Source organism: Daphnia magna, linkage group LG6 (genome assembly GCF_020631705.1).
Source record: "Daphnia magna isolate NIES linkage group LG6, ASM2063170v1.1, whole genome shotgun sequence".
Taxonomy (NCBI): Eukaryota; Metazoa; Arthropoda; class Branchiopoda; order Diplostraca; family Daphniidae; genus Daphnia; species Daphnia magna.
The window spans coordinates 7,359,619-7,371,108 of record NC_059187.1 but is presented as its reverse complement, the minus strand read 5'-3'; the positions used below and the strand labels follow the sequence as shown (position 1 = coordinate 7,371,108).

The window sequence follows — 11,490 nt, the reverse complement described above, 5'->3', positions numbered from 1 at the left end:
AATAACCATAGCCCAGATATGTTACAATTTAAGCCTGGAAAATCTACTATTTATTCCAGCTCCGTATAGTCCTTAAACAAGATGACGTTTCTCTGAAAAATCGAATCTGAAACTGCAATCCTCTTATGTCAGAATAAATGGAATTATCCCGAGAAGCCAAGTAAATATGCGACATTATTAGTGGTTACTTTGACATTTTTCACGTTGTAGGTATTTATCAAATTGGATTCTAAAAGTCTCCAAATTAGAAGATCGGTGAATCCGATAATACTAATATTTCAAGATTATAGTCAGTGTGTTTTACGCAATAACCAACAGAAGTTGATTAGTTCATGGAAGCTATGCGTAGAAAAATAACTCTTCGGGTCGGATCGGTTTAACGTTTTTCTTTGGAAGCAGTGCACAAAGATTGATGGTTAACTACGGTTATACAGTCTTAAAAAAAATACCCATTCAAATAAAAATGTTGGAAGGAAATATGAATTTCCGTGGTTCAAAAATGAGGCGATGTGAAAAAGCCAGTCTTCTTAAGGTTTCTGCAAAGTTAAATATCACGGTTCATTCCCCACAATAAAGAAAAATAAAGGCATTAAAACAAATCTCATTAAAACGGATCCTAGATCACCTTTTTCCTTTTATGGGGGTATTTGGGGTATCGGTGTAAGACACGTAGCAGTTCCAGTAATCACTAAAGGAAATGAACAAAAAAAAGGGGGCAAATTTTAGAGATGCTCATTTATGAACTTCATAGAGCTACTTTTTTTAACCTTGGGATATTGAGGAGTTTTTCCATAACCTAAAAATAGAGAAATGGTGAAATAGGGATTCACAAAACTTTGTAAAATATTACAGCAATATGAATTACCATTTGTTGCTCCTTCACATCCTGGAGTTTCTTTAATCCATCACCGGTATGAGATCGTGAAGGACCAATCACTATGGGAGCAAAGCATTTTGCGACTGTCAAACGGCCCGTTTGGTGTTCCACCACCCTAATAGAATACGTTATTACTAAATTTAATAAAAACAACTTACAAATTGAAGATATTGAACCGCTGTAGATGAAGGATTATGTATGCCAGTGTGTCGCGATTAGGTCGGGGGAGTTCAGGAATCAGGGAATAAACAGACGTCTAACCACAGTAAAGAAAATAATCAATAAATCATTCGGACGGAAGACTGATTCACAATTTTTACCTGAACATCAACTTCGTCTTTCATATAAACTAATTTAATGAAAGATTCTCTAGCGGTGTACGTGACTAAAGGCTCTGTGAGAGACAGAAGAAACGACCGGACGACACTTGTGATCAGCGAAGTGCTAATGGTCGTCATTTCTCCTGATCGTATTTTGCCACGAAGCAGTTGTTCCTGCAAACGAACAAAATAAACGGAACGAACTTTATTAACAAAAATTCAGCCCGAGAAAATTAATAACAAAAAATATATATAATAAATACTTTTAATGCTGCGACATCTTTTTCAGGACAGTTCAAACGGTAGTCTACGCTCTCCAATCCTCGCAGTTCGATCTCCTCCAGACAGTGAATAATAAGGGACGGGATCATGGGCGTTGTTTTTGGTGAAAAATCAGCGATAGAACCCACAAAACGGGTAGGTGTGCGACACGTAGGAACACACGGAACCGGCATATTAGTTTTGCACTCAACCTAAATGAATTTAATGAATTAAAAAAAACTTGCTTCTTTTTGGTCTAAATTCGAACTAATACTTACGTGGCAAGCTCCTAGACAATCGGTGCACTTCATTGCAGTCTTTCCAAATCGAATTCTACATGCAAAAGGTAATACAATCGTTTAAGAGTAAGGACACGAAATAAATAATCCTGGATTAAATGGCTTATACTGGAACACAATGTGAGAATACCTGTTTCTACACGGAACACATGTCTCTTGCTTCAGAATAACCTTTTGATGTGAAACAGACGAATCAAACACATAAACTTGAATTGAACTCAAAAAAAAAAAATAAGAAGAAGAATAATTGTAACCTTGCTGGAAAAACTGTGCGGCCTTAAGACCTTCTTAGCCGAAACGTTTCTTCGTTCAATCCCTTGAAAGCAGCAAAAGATGGATGATGTAGTATCAATAACGCTAAGCAAGACTTTTGGTCGTACTCTTACCTCGACTGCACACATTATTAGACTTCGGTGAACCACACAACTCGGGAAAATCAACGCTAATTTTTTTAGCCGATTCAGTGGCGACCAGGGGTGACTTTGGAATTGTTATCACGTCCGCCTTCGGAACTGCTATCGTACGGTTCTAACATCGAGAGATTAATGGCCCGAAATTTCAGTTTTCTATGTTTGCGTAATCGTAGATGTTAATTCTATTGATACTTTTTAATACTTACAAGTAGAAGAGGGCGCCTATTACCATCTCTGCCAATCATCGTCTCAGTTGGTGCTCTGAATTTACGAATGGAGCGCACAACCGAAAGTTCCAGGTCTTCGTCCGTCTTCTCACTGGTTATGTCAAGTGATGATAGTATTGACTGGGTAGTACTCTCGATTTCATCGCTTGTCGAATCAATCAAGTGATTGCCAGGCGATTCCAAATCGGCTCGAGAATAAGATTCAAGTGAACTTAGAGAAACAAGTTTGTACCGCGTTTCTTCGGCCATGTTCTGATCAGTTGTAACGATTTGTTTCACCATAATCAGCTTGCGCTCCTTTACATGTTAAAATGAACAGAAAAAAACAAACACCAACCGCGGAATCATTTTCGAGAGTTTCTCTCTGTGAGGTAAAGAAAAATCCCTTTACCAAGTCCTTTTCCTCTTTCTGTAGCCGTTGGCGAATGAGAATTTCATTTTTGAGTAGTTCGGTAACATGTCGGACCTGTAGCTCGAGCTTTTCTCTGTTTGCTCGAGCTTCGTTCAACTCCTTTAGTGCGGTGGAACACATTTCCTCAGTAGATAACCATTTCTTACGGCAATCTTCTTGATTGTTGGCAAATGTCTCGAATTCTGCGTAGCATTTTGAACGAACCCGTTTCATTCATTTTAATGATAAAATGAAACAGTTGCGTTAGGAAAAAAGAAAATTTATCAAAAATATTTCGTGCAATCCCACCTTGAAGAGGGTCATTCAGCCAGAAGCTAAAACCGCGACAAATGTCATCAAACTGAGCCAACAGCGACATCTTTTTGCTTGACATTGTCTTGATCTTACGAGAGTTGAAATTGGATTACTTGATTGCTGACAAATTACTTCTCAAATTTATATTGACAATTCTTTACCGTAACTTTTCCGCAAAACTTTGCTTCTGAATCACTATGTTATTTGACTAGAACGACAAATTCCAAAGATCATTAGAATTCATTAAGGCACACACACGTAAGAACCGGTGGGCGTTTTCACGAGATTACACACACACCCACGCGAAAGGGCACTGACATACTAAGAAGCCTTAGGTCCTTTCGGCACACGGGCACCTTTTTTTTTCGAGGGTGGGGGTGTTCGGTGCCACTGGCCATGTACCTAAGGCACTATGGATCCAGATCACGGGTCGACTAGCGAGGCCCCTATGCATCATCTTCTTTTCTGATGTCCTCTAGTTGTTTCCCGATAGGGATTCTATCAAAACTCTATTCCCTTATGCCCATACCCAACTGGATTCCGACCAACTTTATTCCGAGATTTTCTTCCATAGATGGCATCACCTTCGCAAAACTATCGGCACGAATCTCCTATACGTATTTTTTAAATCATCGTTGCTGTGCCGCGAAAATGGGTATCTTCTTGTAGAAGAGATAATGGTGCAGTGTCACATCAAATTGTGTATAATTGCATGTAATTATCGTCTGAACTATGAAGGAGTGCGGAGCAATCTAGACGGCCGACTCCAGTTTCTGCAGTTTTTTTTCTTCGCGTTAGATGCCGTTTTGGGACAAAACTATCTACTTGGTGAATTTCTTTGAAAAATATTGAAAAGGAAAAAATTCCCAATGAAAAAAATTTTTTTGCGTTTTGTCGCTTTGGTTTCATGCGCGTTCCCATGTAGAGAATAGAATAGACTATTGCCATCATTCGTCAGAAACGGAAATGAATCCGTTTTCCACCACTTGGGGGATCCGTTTTCGACCAACATGTAATCGGATCTGTAGCCGTTCTCTGATGAAGACTGTTGTCGATTTCGGATGGCTGCACTTTTCTGCACTGGTGCAATTGCCCCGAGAAAAAGTTTTTCGAGTGGTAATCTTAGTGCAATCCACTTTTTCAGTGCATCGATTTTGTACGTTCCAGTGGCACTCCGGCACCGTCCGAGGCAGTGTTCTGTCGAATAAGGAAAAACTTGATTCGTTTTGTAAACGAATACGAATAAGCAGTACACACGAATACGAATAACGAATAACGAATAAAAAAGGACGTTTTATTCGCGAATACGAATAATATTCGAATAACGATAATATTTGAATAACGAATAACGAATAACGAATCAATTTTCAATTAAAATATCCAGAGTCATAGACCCCTGGTTGCTCCACTATGGCTATTTTCCCTCTCAGAAAAAGGGGCACCCTCTTGCGGGAACATAATATGAAAAAACGAGGATTTTAAGGCGGAGCGTAAGAGTAATTTTCCGCCTGGTGCGAGCGCCACCTGGCTATAAATTAGCCTTTGCGTGGAGTGAACACCAACACACCCGCAAGAGGCGCTCTCGTCTGGTGGAAAACATCTAGTGTTCCCCGCAAAAGAGTGCCCTTTTCTGAGAGGGAAAACAAAGAAATTGCCATAGTGGAGCAGCCAGGGGTCTATGGCTCTGGAATATCGAATAAAAATGGAATTTAGGCCATTAAAAATAGAAAATATTTGTACTAAACAGCAATAAAAATGAGATATTTGCAGAAAAAAAAATGAAATTACTTATTCGAAATTGTATTCGAAATTATACAATTTGGAGTTACAACGAATAAGAAAAACGATTACGAATAAGTAAAATTTTTATTCGACTAATAACGAATAAATATTTGAATTTTTGCGTTAGTCTATTCGTTATTTTATTCGAATGTTTTATTCGACAGAACACTGGTCCGAGGTCACTCAAAAACTGCACTTTCTTGCCCGACGTTTAAAGTCAGTGCAAGCGGTGCAGTGCAATTTTTAGCTGACGAATTTAGAGAGTGTGTTGTTTAGTGATAGGAGCCTTTTTTCTTTCGTCTGCTTCTTCCTCCTTAACTGAAATTCATAATAAGATTTTTTGTTTAGGAGATGACACATTCTTGTGTCAGTGGCTGCAAAAATAGCTACAAAAACAGGATAGTGTAGCATGCAGGTGTAGACAGCAGTTGGAAAATCAATAAAAACAAAACAAGATTTTTCCAAACATCCGAAGATGAGGAACTGTTCCAACTGAAGAAAGGAAGGCTCAAAATTACTTGCTTCATCCAGGGTTTGTGGCAAACATTTCATAGACCACAAAATAGTTAAGCAAGATGAAATTATCATTTGAGGAAATTGGTTTTCAATCCTAGGACAAATTTGAAACTAGAGGCATGGGCCAACGTAATTAGTTGTTTAGTTACTTTTTCGTGTGTGTGTTTAGGGATGGTGAAGTTGGAGCCCGTCAATGTTGTTATGTCTAGGGGCATAGGATCGTTGATTTTTTCCAATGTGTTCTTCAGTCTTGTTCTGGCGCCGGAGTAGTGTTTTCATTGCAGGAGAATGTGTGTTGCGTCTTTCTTTTCATCGCATCCGTTTGGGCATTCAGGATTTATGTCGATGTCCCATTTACCTATCGTGTTATTTAGTTTGCAGTTACCGCTTCTGAGCCTAAAGAGGGCTGTCTAGGTACTTCTTTTTTATGGGTGTGCCACGAACAGACTTGCCGGTCGATTATAACCTGGGTGATAATCGTCTGCTACCGATGATCGCAATAAACAATAATCAACGATAAAAATTTTTTGGAAAATATTTGATTTTCTATCAATTTTTACCGATTATTTTTCCGATTGTTTTTAAGCAGCATCTAGCGGTAAAACATCCAGTTTTTATTTAAACAAAAACTAAATGCATGTTAATGTATACCGCCTTCTCTGGTCTGTATAAATACAAATATTGCCTTTTTCATTTATACTGTAGGTGTCGCTAAATAATCGAAAAATGATTGAAAATGAAAATCATTTTTGAAAAATGTAATCGCTGATTTTGATCATAAAAAAAAAACTTGATCGCCGATTAAATTTTCAATTGAAATTTCAATCACGATAATTTTTTAATAACGATTACGGCAGGTCTGGGCACGAGCATGTTCTAATTTTCTGACGGTTGATCACAGCAATGTTGGTGGTAATTGTTTTCAATCTGGCTATCAACTGTTTATGGCTGTTTTTCATTTCCAGCAGTCTTTCAGCTATGTTTGGAAAGTGGGCTAAATGATTGCCTTTTTTTGTGTGGCGTCTGGCGTTTTCTAGTTTGTCGACCGTTTCGTTGCCTAATATGTCTGATAGGTATTCAATGAAGTTTTATTTTGGTGCCTGCTGAGTTAAAATTAGCAATTTTATTATTATTTCAGGGATTATATTGCTGGCTGTCCACACAAAGTTTCTAATTGCATCTATGGCTGATATGGAGTCACAGAAGATAGTGATCATGTTCCATTCTTGGTGGTATGTATGGGCTAGGGCCTGATTGATAATAGCTTCTAGTTCTGTGTCGAAGCCGCTAGTTGTTCCCGACATTAAAAATAATTTCTTTGTTTTTAGTTTAGGTATGAAGAATGCACAGGTTGACTTCCTGTTTGATATACAGTCGCGGCTGTAAGTTTCTTTACGTGTAGCTAAAAAATCCGCCCTTTCACTGTGTATTCGAGGATGGTATATGCCTATGGCAGAGGTTGAGATACCTTATTTGTTCTATTTTGTTTTGTTTCCTACACCCTACCCAACCCCCCATTTTTACTTAACTCTTCTTTTATCGAAAATTACTATTTTACCACGATGTGTCATACGATTACGCAGCCCTATTATCTCACACTCTAAAGAAATGAATAAAGAAGACGTTTTCTGATTCAGTCAAACGATGGGACTTAATGTTAATTTCCATGCCCAAGTAAGTCAGAGTGTAGCTTAATACTAAGTCGTTATTGTTAACACGTTAAATAGGGTTGCTTACCATATGCCACATCGTGATCAAATAGTATTTGATGTTAAGCAGAAAAATTAAGTAAATATGGATGGAAGGGTAGGGGAAAGAAACAAAAGAATGGAACAAATAAGGTATCTCAACCTCTGCCATAGGCACATACCATCCTCAAATACACAGTACAAGGGCGGGTTTTTTAGCTACATGTAAAGAAACTTACAGCCACGACTGTACATGTGGATCCATCTGTGTATATAGACAAGTGGTCTTGTGGCTGATTATTGTTAAATGCCATGAAGGTTGCTGCTGTGAGGAAGTTGTTCTGTATAGCTATCTTTTTTCTTATTGGAAATATTTCATCTGGGATTGTAAACAGTTGCCATGGTGCTAGGGGCTCCATGTATAGTTTGTCTCTTGGTTTAGTTCTTGGGTAAATTTTGTTTGTTATGTTTTATTCCGTTAAGGGTCGGATGGCTGATGGAGTGTTTCTCGTTTTCCAGTTCGTGTTTTTGATGAGGAGTAGATTGTTGAATATGCTGGGTTCCATGATTTGTTACATGGCTTCGTTATGTATCTTTTGGCTAGTAGGTCCTACCTTTCTTGGATAGATTTTATTCTAGTTTCCGCCTGCATTAGTGCTATGGGTGTTGAGTTCATTCATCCTAGAATTGATCTAATTATTCTCTTCTGTGTTGTTTCTAACTTTAGGATATTTGTTTTCGAGATCGACAAGAGGAATACGGTTCCATAGTCTATTTTGCTGCGGATCATTGCAATATATATCCGTTTAAGCAAAGTTATTTGTAGTGGATGTGTACAGTATCCTGCACAAAAATCCGAACACCGATTTAATTTTTTAAAGCCACCTATTGGCGGGGTAGCGGGTTTTTGTTTTTTTGTAAAGGGGGAGGGTAGACGGGGTGATGGACACGACAGGGCAGGGTTGGGTAAGTCTAGACCTAAAAAAATGCCTTAAGGTATTACGCTTTAAGGCAATTTACAGGTCAGGACATTTTTGCAACCCCCAGGGTGGTGTGTTTTTTTTTTACGACAGTTGGAAATTTAGGGCCTGGGCTTGGTAATGTTGCTTACCGAAACAATTTAGCTTATGTTCCAGCTGCCTGTGAATATTTACGTCGTTGTCAATGGCGTAGGTGTAGCGTTTCTGAATGTGATGCTGGAGATCGATGTTCGATTCCAGATGAGATGATGAATTATTGTGGTTTGCTTACGAGAAATTCTCGTTCATATATAAAACAAATTTTCATCGAGCAATATGTGTTTTTTTTTAATTAAATATCTTAAAAAATAATAATTCACTTCGTTCTAAAAAAATTAATATTCCCAGCATATTCGAATGAAAATATTATAAAGATACGAAATATTTCGGATACTGTATCGAGAATCGAACACTGATCTACAGCGTCGCAATCAGATGCTCTACGCATATGCCATCGGTATCGATATAATTGTGCACAGGCAGCCCTCTGACTTATTTTGGGTAAGGAATATTACACAGCCAAAATCCAACATTTCCAACTGTCGTTTTTAAGAAACACATCACCCTGGGGGTTGCAAAAATGTCCCGACCTGTTACTTGCCTTAAAGCGTAATACCTTAAGGCATAAAAACAAAATTTCTAGACTTACCCAACCCTGCCCTATGTGTTCATCACCCTGTCTACCCTCCCTCTTAAAAAAACAAACGAACAAAAACCCTTTACCCCGCCAATATTGGCAAGGTAGTGGGTTTTTTGTTTGTATTTCTTTAAGGGGGAGGTTAGACGGGGTGATGGACACGTCAGGGCAGGGTTGGGTAAGTCTAGACATTTAAAAAAAGTGCCTTAAGGTATTACGCTTTAAGGCAAGTTACAGGTCGGGACATTTTTGCAACCCCCAGGGTGGTGTTTTTTTTTAAACGACAGTTGGAAATTTAGGGCTTGGGCTTAGTAATGTTTCTTACCGAAACAATTTAGCTTATGTTTCAGCTGCCTGTGAACATTTATGTCGTTGTCAATGGCGTAGGTGTAGCGTTTCTGAGTGTGACGCTGGAGATCGATGTTCGATTCCAGATGAGGTGTTAAATAATTGTGGTTACCTTACGAGAAATTATCGATTATATATGAAACAAATTTTTATCGAGCAAAATGTGCTTTTTTTTATATTTTATAATTAAAAAAATAATAAACCCCTTCCTTTTAAAGTAATTAATATTCCCAGCAAATTCGAATGAAGAATGTTATAACGATACCAAATAGTTACGCAATTCCGTATCGGGAATCGAACACTGATCTACGGCGTCGCAATCAGAGCCTCTACACATATGCCACCGGTATTGACAACATTGTGCACAGGCAGCTATCTAATTTATTTGGGTATAGAATATAACACAGCCTAAGTCCAACATTTCCAACTGTCGTTTAAAAAAACACACCACCCTGGGGGTTGCAAAAATGTCCCAACCTGTTACTTGCCTTAAAGCGTAATACCTTAAGGCATAAAAAAATGTCTAGACTTACCCAACCCTGCCCTATGTGTCCATACCCCGTCTACCCTCCCTCTTAAAGAAAAACAAACCAAAAACCCTTTACCCCGCCAATAGGTGGCTTTAAAAAATTAAATCGGTGTTCGGATTTTTGTGCAGGATACTGTACCATAGGGTGAGTGTTTTCAGTATTTTTTCTCTTCGTTGGATGTTGGTGTTTATCGGTGTTTATGTGATTGATGTGCAGATTACTAGAAACACTTCTTTGCAAAGAGCAAATTTAAGCCTGAGGGTTGACAGATCCCAAAAACAAACAAAACACGACTAAACAACCCCTGAGGTATTGACTTTAATTAATTTCGTTAGGAAAACAAGGTACGTACAATTTAATATTTAAAATGATTGCAGAAGACGCAAAACGCTTTAGAGTTTAGCATTCCAGAACGTTTCTTAATATGCAAAGTATTAGTATGTTAAATAAATCAAAATCTTACTTTCGTCTTATCTCGCCTATTAAAAAAAAAAAAAATTTAGAGACACAATTAAGACGTTTTCGACGCAGCAACCGCAAATGGTCTATTGCGTTTTCTTTTTAACTTGCAAAAATAATTTCTTAATATAGCCCGGGAGCCGAGGAGGTTTTCCTTATATATCGTTTCTACTATTATTTAAGAATATATTATTACTAAGTTCGATACGCTGAGTACGGAAAACCAAGTCTGGTCCGCCGCAAATGGTGCAATCACACCGCCAGACGCTCACGAAGTCGGCGTGAAATATCGTAAAACCCGAAATCGTTTCTACTACCTAATTCTTTTTTGTATGTTTAGGGATTGATATGACAAGTAACAATATCAAAGACCAGACTATTTTTTTTGGTGCAAAATGCAAACCAGACCAGCCCGGGTAGGAAACAATACTGACCATTCTTAATCCGATGTTGATTTTAGGTCGGTTCACGTCGTAAATGCGTTATAAGTTACATGAGATTGGTCCATGGTTGGAAAAATATTGGAATGTGGTTTTTCAAAAACCAACTCAATTCCTTCCTGGGCCATTCTTAGAAAGTTGATTTTTAACGATGCATGTATCCCGCTACTAAACCAATGTAGATACAATTTCGAACCTTTGCTGTTGTTCGATATCGACAAGCCAATAATAACCCAATGTCCAAAACACAAATTTCAACGATGTATATATCCCAATATTTATCCAATGTCAATACAATTTCGAATTTTTGCTGCTGTTCGATATCGAAATGCCAATTGTACCCCAAAAACAGAAACCCAAGTTTAAACGATACATATATCCATATAGGGGAGAGTGGGGCTAGTTGGCAGGAGGGCAAGTTTGCAATTCCTAATTTAGAAGAATTGTGTGAAAGAGGTTTTATTGAAATAATTCATAGTCAAAGATGTTTATCGTGCGCACATTTGTGCAAAGTTTTATAAATTTATCCCAAATAGTTTAGGAAATAGAAAATAATGAAATTTTTTGCGTCAAATCCACAATAGTTGCGTGCTTGGTATTCATCAATTTTATCTTTTCTTGGTGTGCATATAATTTTTAAAAAATATTAGTTTTATAGAAAATTCTGTCCTCTATTGAACTGTAACAATGGATTTGCTTTAATCAATTATAAAGGAGTAATAAAAATTTTTTAAAAAACAAACCCCGGGTTGGGGCAAGTTGATACATTGCAACATGGGGCATGTCGGCATAGGCATTATACATGCATATGTATAGTACATGGCCTGTCAAAATGTCAGGGAATTGTAAGTCGAATGTTTGCTATAGATATGACTTTTGGTGAACAGTGGTATGCATTAGAGGCCAAAATTTGGCACATTTTAGGTGTTTCACTTGATACGATGTTCACCTGTGAAATGTTTGCCTGA

At 37.9% G+C, this 11,490-nt stretch overlaps 1 protein-coding gene and 1 long non-coding RNA gene across 3 annotated transcripts; one reads left to right on the top strand and one right to left on the bottom strand.

The window, feature by feature from the left end:
- Positions 1-371: 371 nt before the first annotated feature.
- LOC116924982 (rac GTPase-activating protein 1) lies at positions 372-3,493 on the bottom strand. Of its 2 annotated transcripts, none has more exons than XM_032931612.2 (15): positions 3,265-3,493; positions 3,098-3,185; positions 2,789-2,991; positions 2,377-2,694; positions 2,144-2,285; positions 2,012-2,073; positions 1,888-1,928; positions 1,737-1,791; positions 1,461-1,670; positions 1,198-1,371; positions 1,054-1,133; positions 866-992; positions 768-796; positions 626-688; positions 372-536 (listed from the first exon to the last, which is right to left on the bottom strand). In XM_032931612.2, the coding sequence occupies exons 2-15, from the start codon at positions 3,180-3,182 to the stop codon at positions 494-496; spliced, it is 1,632 nt and encodes a 543-aa protein (XP_032787503.1). In that variant the 5' UTR covers positions 3,183-3,185; positions 3,265-3,493; the 3' UTR covers positions 372-493. The 2 variants fall into 2 exon arrangements, with proteins under 2 accessions (XP_032787503.1, XP_032787502.1); XM_032931611.2 differs by having other exon boundaries at positions 3,098-3,191; positions 3,265-3,491.
- Positions 3,494-5,183: 1,690 nt separating this feature from the next.
- On the top strand, positions 5,184-8,033 carry LOC116924986. The gene is made up of 3 exons (XR_004395273.2): positions 5,184-6,474; positions 6,540-6,633; positions 6,730-8,033. It is a non-coding gene; the product is annotated as an uncharacterized LOC116924986 (long non-coding RNA).
- The last annotated feature ends 3,457 nt before the right edge of the window (positions 8,034-11,490 follow it).